The 14,293-nt window shown below is 60.9% G+C and overlaps 2 protein-coding genes across 6 annotated transcripts; both read left to right on the top strand.

Annotated features, from left to right (window-relative positions):
• Positions 1-66: 66 nt before the first annotated feature.
• Positions 67-8,677, top strand: CLK2 (CDC like kinase 2). 5 transcript variants are annotated; one of them, XM_040652326.1, is made up of 14 exons: positions 72-268; positions 1,363-1,526; positions 2,340-2,574; positions 4,263-4,359; positions 4,721-4,787; positions 5,067-5,183; positions 5,405-5,571; positions 6,027-6,121; positions 6,322-6,451; positions 6,829-6,911; positions 7,147-7,226; positions 7,444-7,534; positions 7,976-8,166; positions 8,324-8,677. In XM_040652326.1, the coding sequence occupies exons 2-13, from the start codon at positions 1,363-1,365 to the stop codon at positions 8,156-8,158; spliced, it is 1,509 nt and encodes a 502-aa protein (XP_040508260.1). In that variant the 5' UTR covers positions 72-268; the 3' UTR covers positions 8,159-8,166; positions 8,324-8,677. The 5 variants fall into 5 exon arrangements, with proteins under 5 accessions (NP_001026497.1, XP_040508260.1, XP_015154097.1 ...); NM_001031326.2 differs by having other exon boundaries at positions 67-268; positions 4,266-4,359; positions 7,976-8,677; XM_015298611.3 differs by having other exon boundaries at positions 7,976-8,677.
• Positions 8,678-9,727: 1,050 nt separating this feature from the next.
• Positions 9,728-14,137, top strand: SCAMP3 (secretory carrier membrane protein 3). The gene is made up of 10 exons (XM_015298651.4): positions 9,728-9,840; positions 9,923-10,000; positions 10,090-10,203; positions 10,279-10,399; positions 10,490-10,618; positions 11,595-11,754; positions 12,378-12,479; positions 12,619-12,736; positions 12,888-13,069; positions 13,162-14,137. Exons 1-9 carry the CDS (start codon positions 9,793-9,795, stop codon positions 13,032-13,034), a joined length of 1,017 nt encoding a protein of 338 aa, XP_015154137.1. The 5' UTR covers positions 9,728-9,792; the 3' UTR covers positions 13,035-13,069; positions 13,162-14,137.
• Positions 14,138-14,293: the final 156 nt, after the last annotated feature.

Raw genomic sequence — 14,293 nt, 5'->3', positions numbered from 1 at the left:
CCCACGGCCCCGCCCGCCGCCGCCGCTGTGTGACGTCACGCGGACGGGCGTGCGTCGTGCGTGCTGCGTGCGTGCTGCGTGCGTGCTGCGTGCGTGCGTGCGCGGCCTGCCGAGACCCGGATCGACCGCGGCGGGGTTGGGGCGCGGCGGCTGTCGGGGCGAGCGGCGGAGCCTGAGGAGCCGGAGCGGGGCCCGGGATCCCCGGGGGCCCACGGCCGCCATCACGGACTTCCTGTGGGACAAGCGCACCGGGCTGGCTGCGAGGACGGTGCGGATCGGGGCGCGGCGGGGCGGGGTTGGGCCGGGCCGCGGCCGCCTCTTCCGTGGGGGTCGGCGGGGATCCCCGGGCCGCGCCGCGCTCCGTCCGGCGGAGGCTCCGAGTTGAGGCCGAGGCCGCGGGACGGAGAACCGAGCGCTTCCGGGGCGGGCCCGGATCGCCCGAGGAGGCCGCGGCGCAGCGCGGGGGCAGCGGCGTTCCCCCCACCCCCCTTCGGTCCCGCGGTCCGTCCCGGCCTTCGCTTCGTGGCCGCTCTCAGCGCTCCGGAACGCCGCGGGGCCGCGTCCGGTGTGGGCCCCGCCCGACGGCTCAGCGCTGCCGTCCCCAAACCGGTTCCGGAGCTGCGGAACGCCCCGCTGAGCGCTCGGACGGCCGTAGGGCTGCCTTTAATTAAAGGCTCCGAACTCAGCGGCGCTCCGGTGCGGGGATGGCGATGAGCTCCGCGGGTCGGGAAGCGATAAACGCGTTGGGAACGTCGGAGCGCTGTGTGTTGGGGGGGGAGGCGCTGCCCCTCGGGATGCAGTGCGGTGCGGGCGCTTCCCGGGGGGTTCGCGTTGCTTTCGGCCCCACCGTCCCTCCTGTAGTGCAGGGCTGAGCGCTGCCCTCTGAGGTGAGGTCCGTAAGGCTTCCTGAACGCCTCTGTGTGTGCAGAGGGTGTTTGTGGCCCTCGGATCCAGCGGGATGTCTGTGCTCGGAGGGAGGAGTGCAGGTGGTTGCTTGGCAGGGATGCGGAGCCGTTTGTTTAGCAGCCATCAGTGAGTGCTGCTCTGCTGCGGGGACTTCGGGTCGAGCGTCGGTAGCATCCCGAGCTCCCGGTGCTTCGGTGTGGGGAAGGTGGAAGCGCTGCGAGCCTCAATGCTTTCTGGAGCTGTGAATGTTAAAGAGCACGGCTGGGAGCTGCAGAGGGAGACGGCAGGCTGGCAGTCGTGGCCTATGTGGGCCCTCGCAGATCCTCACACACGAAGCTCAGGGATTCCGTGGCACTTTTTACCCCCTGCCCAGACCCAAACTGTAGCCTCCCCCTCTTTGCTCTGCTGGTTTTCCTCTTGCACGTCCCCGCTCCTGACGCCGTGTTGTCCCTGCAGATGCCTCACTCCAGAAGGTACCGCTCGTCGGAGCGCAGCAGCCGGGGCAGCTTCCATGAGCGTTACAGGAGCCGCAAACACAAGAGGCGGCGGTCGAGATCCAGCAGCAGTGAACGTGAACGGAGGCACCGCCGTGAGGGCAGCTACCACGTCCGCTCCAGGAGGTGGGTGAGGGGGGGGGCAGCCTGCAGGGATCCCCAGCTTGGGTTGGGGGCAGCTCAGCCCGCTTTTGGGAGCTCTCTGCCCTGCTATGTTTATGGCTGGGAGGAGAAGCGTTGACTCGTAGAATGGCCTGGGTTGAAAAGGACCACAGTGCTCATCTCGTTTCAACCCCCCTGCTGCGTACAGGGTCGCCAACCAGCAGTCCAGACTGCCCAGAGAACCCCATAGGGTGCTATAAGGACTTGTAGGGTGCTGTTAGGACCTGTAGGGCACCATTAGGACCCATAGAATCATTGACTCATAGAATGGCCTGGGTTGAAAAGGACCACAATGATCATCTCCTTTCAACCCTCCCTGCTGTGTGCAGGGTCACCAACCACCAGCCCAGGCTGCCATAAGGACCCGTAGGGCGCCATAAGGACCCATAGAATCATAGAATGGCCTGGGTTGAAAAGGACCACAATGACCATCAGTTCCAACCCCCTGCTATGTGCAGGGTCGCCAACCAGCAGCCCAGGCTGCCCAGAGGCACATCCAACCTGGCCTTGAATGCCTGCAGGGGTGGGGCATCCACAGCTTCCTTGGGCAACCTGTTCAGTGCGTCACCACAACGGGATGCCCCGTCCATCCCTGGAGGCGTTCAAGGCCAGGTTGGATGGAGCCCTGGGCAGCCTGGGCTAGTATTACACATGTCAGCTGGCAGCTCTGCCTTCGGTGTGGGCACTGGAGCTTCGCAATCCTTGAGTTCCCTTCCAACCCGACCCGTTCTATGATGGCACCAGCGTGATTCCCCCTGCTTTGCTTCCCCTCTCCAGCTACGACGACCACTCAGCAGACAGGAGGGCCTACGACCGCCGTTACTGTGACAGCTACCGGCGCAACGATTACAGCCGTGAGCGAGGAGAGCCCTACTACGACCCCGAGTACCGGCATTCCTACGAGTACCGGCGCTCCCGGGACCGCGACGGCAGCTACCGGAGCTGCAAAAGCAGCCGGCGTAAGCACAGGCGGAGGCGGCGGCGCAGCCGGTCCTTTAGTCGCTCCTCATCGGTGAGTATCGTGCCATGCTGGGCCTCCCCTGTAACCTTTCTCTCGCAGGTGGAGAGTTGGGGTAAGTAGAAAAACTCACTTTCTACCTCGCTCTTGGATTTGGTTCGAGGAATGCTTAGGTTTGGTGCAGGGCTCGGCCACCGTCCTGATGCGACTCAGATGCGCTGTGTCAGCTCAAGTGCTGCCTCAGTGCAAGGATAGGAGTGCCTGGCAGGGCTGGCACGGCCCCCTGGGGCGGTGCTGCAGTCCAGCCCTGGCTCCTTTATCCCTTCAGAGCGCTGCTTTTGTTTGCTGGTGCTCATTAAGGGGCTGTGTAGGAACCCCGGCCAAGCAGCCTTCGCGTGAGGTTTGTGCAGCAGACATTTGGCTGTTCCCGGTCCCGCAGAGCTCAGGCTGTGTGCAGCAGTTCCCTGCTAGTCCCTGCCTTGGGCCTTGTGGCAGCAGCTCCATCTCTGAGCTAGGCCCCGGTGTCAGGGCAGGCTCCTTTTGGGTGGGCCCAGTGCATGTGGGATGGCACACGAGAGGATGCAGCTTGTGGTCCGCTCAGCTCAGGCGGAGGCAGCGACCAGCTCAGGCTCTTCCTGGTAGCATCCCCGGCTTTCTCTTCTTGTCTGTTCTGCTGTTCACCTCCTGCTTTTGTCAGAGTCCAGACGTGTTCTCTGCTCTGCGCTGGAGCTCTCGGTGTCGTTTGGTCCATTCACACCATAGGTCCAGGGCTGGGGTTATGGGCTGCATCCAGGTCCCCAGGCTGCTGTCTGGCTGTTCCCAAGTCTGGGGATACTTAGCTGAGCTGGAAGCAGGAGTTTTCTCTTCTCTGGTGTAGACCTCTTATCTGCCTCATCCCAGGCTGTCCCTGTTCCCCTTTGGGCCTTTGCTTCTCTCTCGGAAGTCAGCCTTTCCAGGATCAGCTTCTTTTAAGGGAGGGCCTAGGAAGGAGTGTCACATCTGCCCCCAGGCAGTTACTCTCCAATTCTGGTTTCAGATGGATCTTTTGTACCGAGAATTGCTTCCAAAAACCTCTGAATCCATCTCTTTTTGAGCACCGGGGGTGGAGGGGGAGCGGCGGGGGAGGTCGGAAGGGGTTGGGAGTGTCTGTGCAGGGCAGGACGTCCCACCTCCTGCCTCCTTTCCTCAGTGACCGATGTGGGGCTGCGGTGATGCCCCCCCTGTGCTCACTGAGCTGCAGAGCCACGCGTGGCCGCTCTGTCACCATTGATCCCGGACCCCAATGGCAGCGTTGTTCCACTCTGAGCCCCCCATAGGAGTGAGAGCAGCCCCTCCGCTGGCCCTCCTTGCTCTCACACTGGTTCGGGTGGGGCTGTTTGTAGGTTCTTTTTTTTTCTTTTCTTTTCTTTTAATTTTTTTTTTATTATTTTCTTTTTTGTTTTTCTTTTTGCTACGAGGAAAAGCAAAAACTGTTTTTTTTTGGTTTTTTTTTTTGGTTTTTTTGTTTGTTTGTTTTTTTCATTTTCTTTTCTGAGCTTAGTGTGTTGTATCTTGACATGTTCCCTTGCAATATCCCTATCGTTATATATTCCTCTGTGCCGTATGAATTGGCTGGGAATCTCCTCCTGCAACCCCTCCTCAATGTGAATTTCCAAACCACCCAATGCGTGACGCTGGCTGCTGCGCTGGTTTGAAAATCTGATTGAATGGTGAATGATGAATTCCCTGTCTGCCTGGGCCAGCAGCGGAGTCGACAGAGCAGCAGAAGGGCCAAGAGTGTGGAGGACGACGACGAGGGGCATCTGATCTATCGCGTCGGCGACTGGCTACAAGAAAGATGTACAGCCAAATCGTAACATAATTTAGCTCTCTAGTTAAGCTCCCATCGCAGTCGCAGATCTGTCTTATCTTTCTGTTCCATTTTTCTTTCCATTGTTTATTAAAGAGAAACCCTCTCCTTTTCCTTCCCCTTTTTGTTGTTTTTGTTAAAGCTACGTTTATATTTTGTATTGTTATTGAAGTGGCAGGGAACTTAGGGCAGCTGCCTCGTGCAGCCGGTGTCAGCCTTCCGCTGCTCCGGTCTCTCAAGCTGTGTGCAGGTTAGGTTTTGCAATGCATTCTCTTCTGCCTCGTGTACGCGCCTCATCCAGGTCCTGCTCACCCTCTCATGCCCTTTTCTCTTCTTTTTCCTCCCTCCCAGATGAGATTCTCAGCACTTTAGGGGAAGGCACGTTCGGCAGAGTGGTGCAGTGCATGGATCACCGGAGGTACGCGGGGCTGGGGGTGGCAGTGGGGCTGTGGGGTCCCCGCATATCTCCTCGTGGGTCACCCGTGTGCTGCAGGGGAACCTCAGCTCTTCCTGGAGAGGGAAGGGGCTCTGCTTTGTTCCTCGGCCCTTGAGGAGCTGCTTCCTTCTGGCTTGAGCAAGGGCAGAAAGCTGCGCTGCACGCATCCTTGCAGGAGGGGGCTGCTTCAGAAAGCCTCTTTGTGGAGCACTGAGCCATCTCAGGAGCGGTGACGTGAAGTTTCTTCCTGTTTTTTGCCAGGGGTGGTGTTCGTGTTGCTCTCAAAATCATTAAAAATGTGGAGAAGTACAAGGAGGCCGCCCGGCTGGAGATCAACGTGCTGGAGAAAATCAACGAGAAGGATCCTGAGAACAAGAAGTGAGTGCACTGGTGATAGCAGTGCAGAGGGAAGGCATTGACTCAGCCCAGCTGCCGGGTGGGTGAGAGGTGCTGAGTCCTTTTGTAGCTCAGTTTCTGGTTCTTGGAGGCACATTGGGTTGGGTTCTGTGGGATAGAAACGCAGCAAGGAGAAGGAAAGCTGCGCCACAGAGCTGAGTGCTGCGTGCGGATCCTCCCTGCAGCAGAGCCTTTCTCCCCAGTCTCTGTGTCAGGATGTTTGACTGGTTTGACTACCACGGCCACATGTGCATCTCCTTTGAACTGCTGGGGCTCAGCACTTTTGATTTCCTGAAGGACAACAACTATCTGCCTTACCCCATCCACCAAGTGCGGCACATGGCCTTCCAGGTGTGCCAGGCTGTGAAATGTAAGTGCTCACTGCTCCTCTCTCCGTTGGTCCTCAGCTGTGCTGCAGAGCCACACAGTTCCCATCCTCAGTGCCAGCTCTGCATTTGGGGGTCCAGAGCAGCGCAGTTTGGGCTGTGATGCTGCTCTGCCAGCTCTGAGGCTGAGCCTTCCTGCCCCTTTGGTGGTAGATGTGTGCTTGGAATGAACCAACCCTTCTCCTTTTCCTGATGTTTTTGATGTGTGTGGGCTGGCAGTGACTGAGGGCACTTTGGCATTCCCCTGCTGCGTGCATTCTGGTGATCAATACGATCAATCTTTATGCTTCTTTTGAAGCATTTTGGCCTGGATGACCCTGACTGTTCACACCCAGCCCCAACTGTGAGCCAAACCGGTGCCAGTTGGAGCAAAACAAACTGATGTTAGCAGCCGTGCTTTGCTTCTGTTTCTCAGCTCTGACTCTGTTTGCTTCCTCAGTTCTGCATGACAACAAACTCACTCACACTGACCTCAAACCTGAGAACATCCTCTTTGTCAACTCTGACTATGAGCTCACCTATAACCTGGAAAAGGTAACGGTCTGCCTCGCTTCAGAGGTCAGGGCTTGGCTCCTTGGTTTCCCTGCCCTTAGCAGGTGGGAGGGGTTGGATGTGGCCCTGGGAGGTGTGCTGGCTGATGGGAGGACTGTGTGGGAAGGGTTGGCTGTGTAAGGAGGGAGCTCAGTCTTCATCTCGAAGCTCCTGAGTAACCAACGTCCTTCTCCCTCACACAGAAGCGGGATGAGCGCAGTGTGAAGAGCACGGCCATCAGAGTGGTGGATTTTGGCAGTGCCACGTTTGACCACGAGCATCACAGCACAATTGTGTCTACCAGGCACTACCGGGCCCCTGAGGTCATTCTGGGTGGGTACTGCGTGGTCTGAGCGTTGCCATAGCTGGGTTAAGAAGCGTTGGCCTCCATATCATTCAGTAGCCTACCTTGGGAGTTCAGTAGTTTACCCTGGGAGATCAGAGTTGCTTCACTCGCATGCTCTGCAGCCCTATTTTCAAGGTGGGGGGCAGACAGCAGCTTGGAACTGTGTGTTTGGCACTGCTGTCAGCTGGGCAGTGCGTGTCCACCGGTGTATCAGGAGAGTGGCTGAAATGGGAATTGGTTTTCTGATGGCTTGTTGGCTCTTGGAAGGCAGAGAGAGAGAGAGAGAGAGGAAGGGGAGGGGGGATTTGGAGTCTTGGGTCATGACTGCATCTCTTCTTTACAAACCATTGTTTTTTGTTTTTAGAGCTTGGCTGGAGCCAGCCCTGTGATGTCTGGAGCATCGGCTGCATCATCTTTGAGTATTATGTGGGTTTCACCCTGTTCCAGGTGAGAACTGTGTGCTGTGTGGCTTCCTCACAAGTGGTGAAAGAGGACGTTGGCTGCTTCCCAGCGCAGCCCGCAGCCTCTGGGACCGATGGGAGTCCCCTCCATATGGCTGCAGTGCTGTAGAGATGACCGAAGCGTTGGCCAGCAAGGGCTCCTGAGCTGGGAATCCTCCAGGGCTGGCGGCAGAATGACTGGAATGTGTTCCATGCTTTTCCTTCACGTTTATCTCCCTCAGACACACGACAACCGGGAGCACCTGGCCATGATGGAGAGGATCTTGGGGCCAATTCCTTCTCGGATGATCCGGAAGACCAGGTGAGCGAGGCCTGCTGGGCTCTGCGGGCTTCCTGGCTCTTTCCTACATCATACTTAGTGCTTCCCTTCAAGGCATCGAGCTCTGCAGCTGCCTGTTGAGTCAGCTGTCTGTGCTGCTGCAGCGTCCCGAGTCACCTTTGCCAGCCCTGGCGCTGCTCTGCCAGGGTTGGGTGCTCGGGTGGCACCTGCAATTCGTTCCCACCTCTCCTTCTGACAGGAAGCAGAAGTATTTCTACCATGGCCGTTTGGACTGGGATGAGAACACCTCTGCTGGCCGTTACGTTAGGGACAACTGCAAGCCGCTGCGGGTAAGGTGGGGTGGGTGGGAGCACCCGGTTGCTTCATCCTTTTCTCATTGCAGAGCTTTACAGTGCCAGCCCCAGTTCTGAAGATGGTTCCTGTGGGCAAGGTTAGGCCACTGAAAGGCTCGGACCAGTGTCCTCCTGAAGGAGCCTTGGCTGTCCCACACATAAAACTAGGAAGACTGCAGCAGCCTGAGCTTAACCTGAAGTGGATGAGGAGGAGGGCAAGGAGACTTCAGGAAGTGCCTGGGAAGGAAAGAAAGGGGGGGAAGGGTGCAACTCAAGGGGTCCCCGCTTCGCAGGTGGCCTGGAGGTGGAGCTTAGGATCGGGGAAGGGCTGAGCAGACCTCCCCTCCCCCAGCTTAGCTTTCAGCCCCGCAGAGTGCACTGTGAGCAGCACGGGGAGCAGCATCCTTGCCCTGACCTCCCCCTCCTCTCTCTCCCCAGCGCTACCTGACCTCCGAGGCTGAGGACCACCACCGCCTTTTCGACCTCATTGAGAGCATGCTGGAGTACGAGCCGTCCAAGCGCATCAGCCTGGCCGAAGCCCTCAAGCACCCATTCTTTGACGTGCTGGAGATGGAGCCGAGCACAAAGATGTGGGACTCTAGCAGAGACATCAGCCGGTGACGCCACAGGTGCCATCCTGCCCTCAGATTTTAGCCCCCGTGGAGGCCTGTGCGATTTCTATTCAGACATTTGGTGCTTATTTTTTGTTTTTTTTTTTCTTTCTTTTTTTCTTTCTTTTTTTTTTTTTTTTGATACATACGAATCTCCCTGGACATGTTTGTAAAGCTGTTAATATGTGAGATACTGTAAATAGCCCATATTCTATATTAGCCTCTGAGCACCGCAGGCCCCACCTCCTGCTGCCAACGTTGCCAGGGGGCGAGGGGGGGTCTGCATGTCCATACTGTAAATACCTTTGTTCACGTGTTGCTTTGTCTCCTGCTCAACCCTGCGCCCCTCCGTGTACAGAACCCAGGCCTTGCAGCTCTCTGTAGCTTCTCTGTTTCCGTGTAAGTTATGAAACTGGTGGGACTGCATGGGCCTTATTTTTTTGGATCGCTGTCATAGCCCATCCTCACACCAGAGTTTTATAAGGATTTTGTACAGTCTTTGTGGGAAAATAAATATGAAGTGAAGAAACCTTCAGGGTTGTGCGTGGAGGGGCAGCAGGGCTCCCTGGGGGCAGACAGGCCCAGTCTGCTCTGCAGGGCTGTATTGCTACGCTGGTGCACCGTCTGCCTCTGTCCTGGCTGTCATCACACAGAGGGATAAAAGGCAGCCTTGGCTCGGTGTGAGGGTGTGGAGGGAGGCAGGGGGTGACTGCAGCTCCTCTTCATGCGTGTATGATCTTCACGAGCTCAGCATGAGAGCACTGCAGTACCACGGCTCCGAGGTCCTGCCGGGTGTACCCAACCCTGCCCGAGTCCCAATGGAAGTCACAGGGAGCAGTCACAGCTGCAGTCTTATCCCAATGTAAAAAGCAGAACGCAAAAGGCACTGCAGCGTCCCAATCCTGAAGGCAGCCCCGAGGGGGGCGGCTGGAGGGTGGGGTCTGTGGCCCTGTGGGGCTCTGCTGTCCCGAGGGGATGGAGGCAGCTGCAGGCTGAGCTGTGCTGCTGCTGCAGGAGACTCCGGGTCCGGTTGCCCACGCAGATGGCGCTCCACCCATTCCTCCTCGCTCCTTTTGCATCCTTCGGGGCCCACCGCTGCTCCTCCGTACCCCCCCGGGGCTGCGGTCCGCCCGGGGTTGCAGTGCGGGAGGAGGGAGCGCCGCCGGGCCCACCTCGCTCGGATCGCGGCGTCCACCTGAGCTCGGATACCCGCAGGAGGGAGCGGCTCTGTGCTCGGCCCGGCCCTTGCTATGTCGGCCTGGCGTCCCGGAGGGGGCCACGGGGGGCTCGTGATGCCGCCGGGTCCCGCTGGCGGTTGCCGTGCAGGCCCCGGCGCGCCGTTGCCATGGAGACGGCGTTGCCATGGGGACGCGCTCCCAGCGGGCCGCGCGCGGAGGAAACGGCAGCGAGACCGGAAAGGGGGGGGGGAGCGTGCGCGCCTCCACGTGACTCCGACCACGTGATCGCATCACCTGCTCTCCGCTCTCGGCCCGGCCCCGCGCATGCGCAGGGCGCCCCGCGGTGCGGCTCTCGGGAGCCCCGAGCGGCGCCGGTGACGTCGTGGGGGCGGCGGCCAATCGGCGGCGCGGGGCGGTGAGGCGCGGCGGTCTCGGCGGCGGCTCCGCTCCCGGTCCCGGTGCGGCCATGGCCCAACACGGCGGCCCCGCGGTGCTCCCGGATAACCCCTTCCAGGTGCGCGGCCTGCTCTGCCCCGCGGCTCCGGGCCCGGCCCGCTGTGAGCTCCCGGTGTGAGCTCCGGCCGCGTCTCTTGCAGGACCCCGCCGTGGTGCAGCACCGGCCCGGCCCCGACAGCGCGGCGCTGGACGCCTATAACCCCTTCGAGAGCGGCGCGGTGAGGAGCGGGGGGTCCTCCGGGGCCGCTTCTCGGTCCGCCCGGTGCTCCCCGGTCCGTTCACCTCTCCCTTCCCGCTCCCTCCGCAGCCGCCGCCGCCGTACCGCGCTCCGCCCGAGGCTGCGCCGCCGCCGGGAACCGCGCAGCCCCCGAGGAGGCCGAGTCCGACCGAGCCGCGGAACTACGGCTCCTACGGGACGCAGGTACGGGACCGGCGGGCGCGGGTGGGGACGGGGATGGGGGGGGGAAGGAAACCGAGCCCCGTACCCCTCCCGTAGGCCTCGGCTGCGGCTGCCACGGCCGAGCTGCTGAAGCGGCAGGAGGAGCTGAACCGGAAGGCGGAGGAGTTGGACCGGAGGGAACGGGAGCTGCAGAACGCGGCCCTGGGGGGCAGCGCCGGTGAGCGGCCGCGGGCACCGCTGTGCGCCCCCCTTCCCCCCCCTTCCCTTTCTGCCCCTTTCCCTCCTTCTCACCGCCTTCACTTCGCAGCCCGAGCCAACAATTGGCCCCCCCTGCCGTCCTTCTGCCCGGTGAAGCCGTGCTTCTATCAGGACATCCCCGTGGAGATCCCCGCCGACTTCCAGAAGACGGTCACGGCGATGTATTACCTCTGGATGGGTCAGTCCGTGCGCTGGGGGGGGGGGTCCTCTAATGAAGTTCAATAACGCTGAGTTCAAAGTGCTGCAGTGGGGTCGGGGCGGCCCCAGGTGTTGAGAGGGGCTGGGGAAGATCTCCTGGAGAGCAGCCCTGCGGGGAAGGACCTGGGGGTCCTGGGGGGTGAGGAGCTGCACGTGAGGCAGCAGTGTGCGCCTGCAGCCCCGAGGGCCAACGGTGTGCTGGGCTGCGTGAGATGGGGAGGGGGCAGCGGGGAGAGGGAGGGGATTGGGCCCCTCTGCTCGGCTGTTGGGAGGCCCCCTCTGCAGTGCTGCGTTCAGAGCTGGGGGTCCCAGCACAGGAAGGACGTGGAGGTCCGTTAAGGTGGTCACAGGGCTGGAGCAGCTCTCCTGTGAGGAAGGGTGGAGGGAACCGGGCTCGTTTAGCTTGGAGAAGAGAAGGCTGGATGCCCCATCCCTGCAGGCATTCCAGGCCAGGCTGGATGTGGCTCTGGGCAGCCTGGGCTGCTGGTTGGTGACCCTACACACAGCAGGGGGTTGGAACTGATAGTCATTGTGGTCCTTTTCAACCCAGACCATCCTATGAGTCAGTGATTCTATTGGTCCTAACGGTGCCCTACAGGTCCTAACAGCACCCTGCAGGTCCCCATGGCGCCCTATGGGTTCTCTGGGCAGCCTGGGCTGCTGGTTGGTGACCCTACACACAGCAGGGGGTTGGAAGGGGATGACCACTGTGGTCCTTTTCAACCCAGGCCATCCTATGGCTCTATGTTGATGGGTCCCTATGGCTCCCTTTGGGTCCCTGTGGCGCCCTATGGGTTCTCTGGGCAGCCTGGGCTGGTGCTTGGCGACCCTACACACAGCAGAGGGTTGGAACTGGTGACCATTGTGGTCCTTTTCAACCCAGGCCATTGTGTGAGTGAATGATTCTATGATTGTAAGCCTTGCTTGGATCACCCAACCGAGCTCTTCTCTCCCAGCCAGCACCATTGGTCTCCTCCTGAACTTCCTCTCCTCGCTGGCCTGGTTCTGTGTGGATCCCTCCTCAGGTTCTGGCTTTGGCCTCTCCATCCTCTGGGCTCTGCTCTACACGCCCTGCTCCTTCGTCTGCTGGTACCGGCCCATGTACAAAGCGTTCAGGTGCGTCTGCTTGGAGCTGTGGGGGGAACTCACTGTAGCCTTCCAGGACCTGAAGGGAGCCTATAAATGGGAGGGGAGATAACAGATCCCCACTTGGGAAGGGGAGATGACAGCAGGACAGGGGGAGATGGTTTGAAGGTGAAGGAGGGGAGACTGAGGTTGGATGTCAGGGTGGAGTTCTTTGCTATGAGAGCAGTGAGGTGCTGAACAGCTGCCCAGAGAGGCTGTGGATGCCCCGTCCATCCCTGGAGGTGTTCAAGGCCGGGTTGGATGGAGCCCTGGGCAGCCTGGGCTGCGATTAAAGGTGGAGGTTGGCAGCCCTGCCTGCAGTGGGGGGTTGGAGCTTCACGATCCTGGAGTTCCCTTCCAACCTGAGCCATTCTGTGAGCTCACGGACAGGCAGGGCTGTGGGGTTGGGATGGCTGTTCGCTTTGGGGCTCATTGCTGGGGAAATCAGGCTCCATGGGGGGGTGAGACCCTTCCCCAAAGGGTATCCCTGCCCTGGGGGTCCTCCTCTTCCTCTGCTCACGGCTGCACGTCCAGGGCTGTGTGCTGCCCTGGCTTTGAGGAGGGTTTCAGAGCTGTGCCTGATGTTGTTTCTCTCTTTCCCCCCCCCCCTCCAGGAGCGACAGCTCATTCAACTTCTTTGTCTTCTTCTTCATCTTCTTTGCCCAGAACGTGGTGTACGTCCTGCAGGCAATTGGGATCCCAAACTGGGGCTTCAGGTATGCTCTGTGCTGAGCCCTGGGATGGAGGAGCAGCCTGGGGGGCGGGGGGGGGAGATGGAAAGAAAAGGGGGGGTGGGGAAGGGCTGAGCCCACAGCACCCACCTCTCCTTTGGTTTGCTTTGCTTTGGTTTTGCAGCGGTTGGATTCTGAGTCTGATAGCGCTGAGGACGAACAAAGCCGTGGCAGTGATGATGATCCTGGTGTCTTTGCTCTTCACAGCACAGGCAGTGCTGGGTATTATAATGCTGAAAAGGGTGAGCGTGGGGAGAGGGGGGTGGGTGTAGGGAGAGGGGGGAGCACGGGGAGAGCTCCGGGGTGAGCCCAGGGGTGGGCAGGGGGGATGGGGGGGGTTGGGCTGGGTTCATTGCTGGCAGCCGGGCGTTAAAGCTGTCTGCTCTCTTCCAGATCCACTCTCTGTACCGTCGGACGGGCGCCAGCTTCCAGAAGGCCCAGGAGGAATTTGCTGCCGGGGTCTTTTCCAACCAAGCCGTGCGCACAGCGGCGGCCAACGCTGCTGCAGGAGCCGCCACCAACGCCTTCCGAGCGCCGTAGGTGGCTCCGCTGCCCTCACCACGAGGAAAGCCAAGGTTTGCACTTTCATTGGATGCCCCCCCAGCCCCCCCCTTTACCCCCCCTACCACCACCACCACCACCACCATCCCTGCGTTGTCTGCATCAGCTCTGCTGGCCGCTGCCACGTCCCAGCTTGGGAGCGCCGGATCGTCTGCTGCTCTGCTGCCCCCCCACATCCCCATTCCCTCTGTGGATGGAGGGGGGGTCGCTGCCTTCCCTTCCAGCCCTGCTGGGTGGGATTCTCCCCCCTGGTGTTGGGGCAGGGGTTGAAATGGCCGCTGCCCGTTCCTTCTGTTACCCACAGTCTCCTTCCCCCCCCCCCCGGTGCTGCTGTGGGGGCGCGGAGTTCCCACTGCTGTCCATTCCTGCCACGCTCAGGAGCCGATGCAGCCCTGGGGGGGGTCTTTGTGTTCCTTCCCTTTGCAGTGGGACCCCGGGGGGGTGGCTTTGTTCATGGGGGGCTGTATGGGGAACCCCTCCCCCTTATTCCCTGCCCCCTCTCCTTGGTGGTGCGGGGCTGAGCCCACTCTGAAGGGTGGGGGGGGATACGCTGTGCCGGGCAGCCGTGGTGCCTCCTTTCCATGTTCCCCTTCATTGTGTTCTGCCATGGGGCAGCATCACCCCCCCCCCCCACCCCCCCGGCCCCCTTTGCTCCGTGTTCTATGAGCAGCTCCCCCCTCCTGGGGGGCACTGAGCCGTTCCCTGTGTGCCCCTCACCCCCTTCTGCTGCCACCCGTGGGTTGGAGCCCCCTGGCAGCATTATGGGGGGGGGGGGGGGGGGGGGGGGGGGCCTGTGAGTTGTGCTTTCACCATCTCCTGGCTGTGGGTTGGGGGGTTTCATTCCTGCTGCTCCTGGGGGGGGGGTTCGTGCCTTCACCTGTGCCCGGCGGGGGGGGGGTCCGGCCGCGGCTCTCTGCCCCTCTTGGGGTCGCCGTAGGGTGAGAGTGGCTGTACCCCCCCCCGCTGCCGCCTCGCTCCTCTTCTGCCCCCCCCCCCCCCCCCCCCCCCCCCCCCCCGCGTTGCTGTGCCGTATGCGAAACCGCCTTTGGTTTTTAATTTAAGGAATAAATGAAGTTGGACTCCTTCGGCCTCCGGGCGGTGACCCCGCGGGGAGGGGGGGGTGGGAAGGGAAGGAGGGGGGGGGATTGGGGGCTCCGTGCGGGGCGGTGCCCGGGGTGGGAGGGACTACAACTCCCGGCGTTCCGCGGAGGGGCGGCCCCCGTTGTCGGCTCCTCCGG

This window comes from Gallus gallus, chromosome 25 (genome assembly GCF_016699485.2).
Source record: "Gallus gallus isolate bGalGal1 chromosome 25, bGalGal1.mat.broiler.GRCg7b, whole genome shotgun sequence".
Lineage (NCBI taxonomy): Eukaryota > Metazoa > Chordata > Aves > Galliformes > Phasianidae > Gallus > Gallus gallus.
This window is presented reverse-complemented; position numbering and strand designations above follow the sequence as displayed.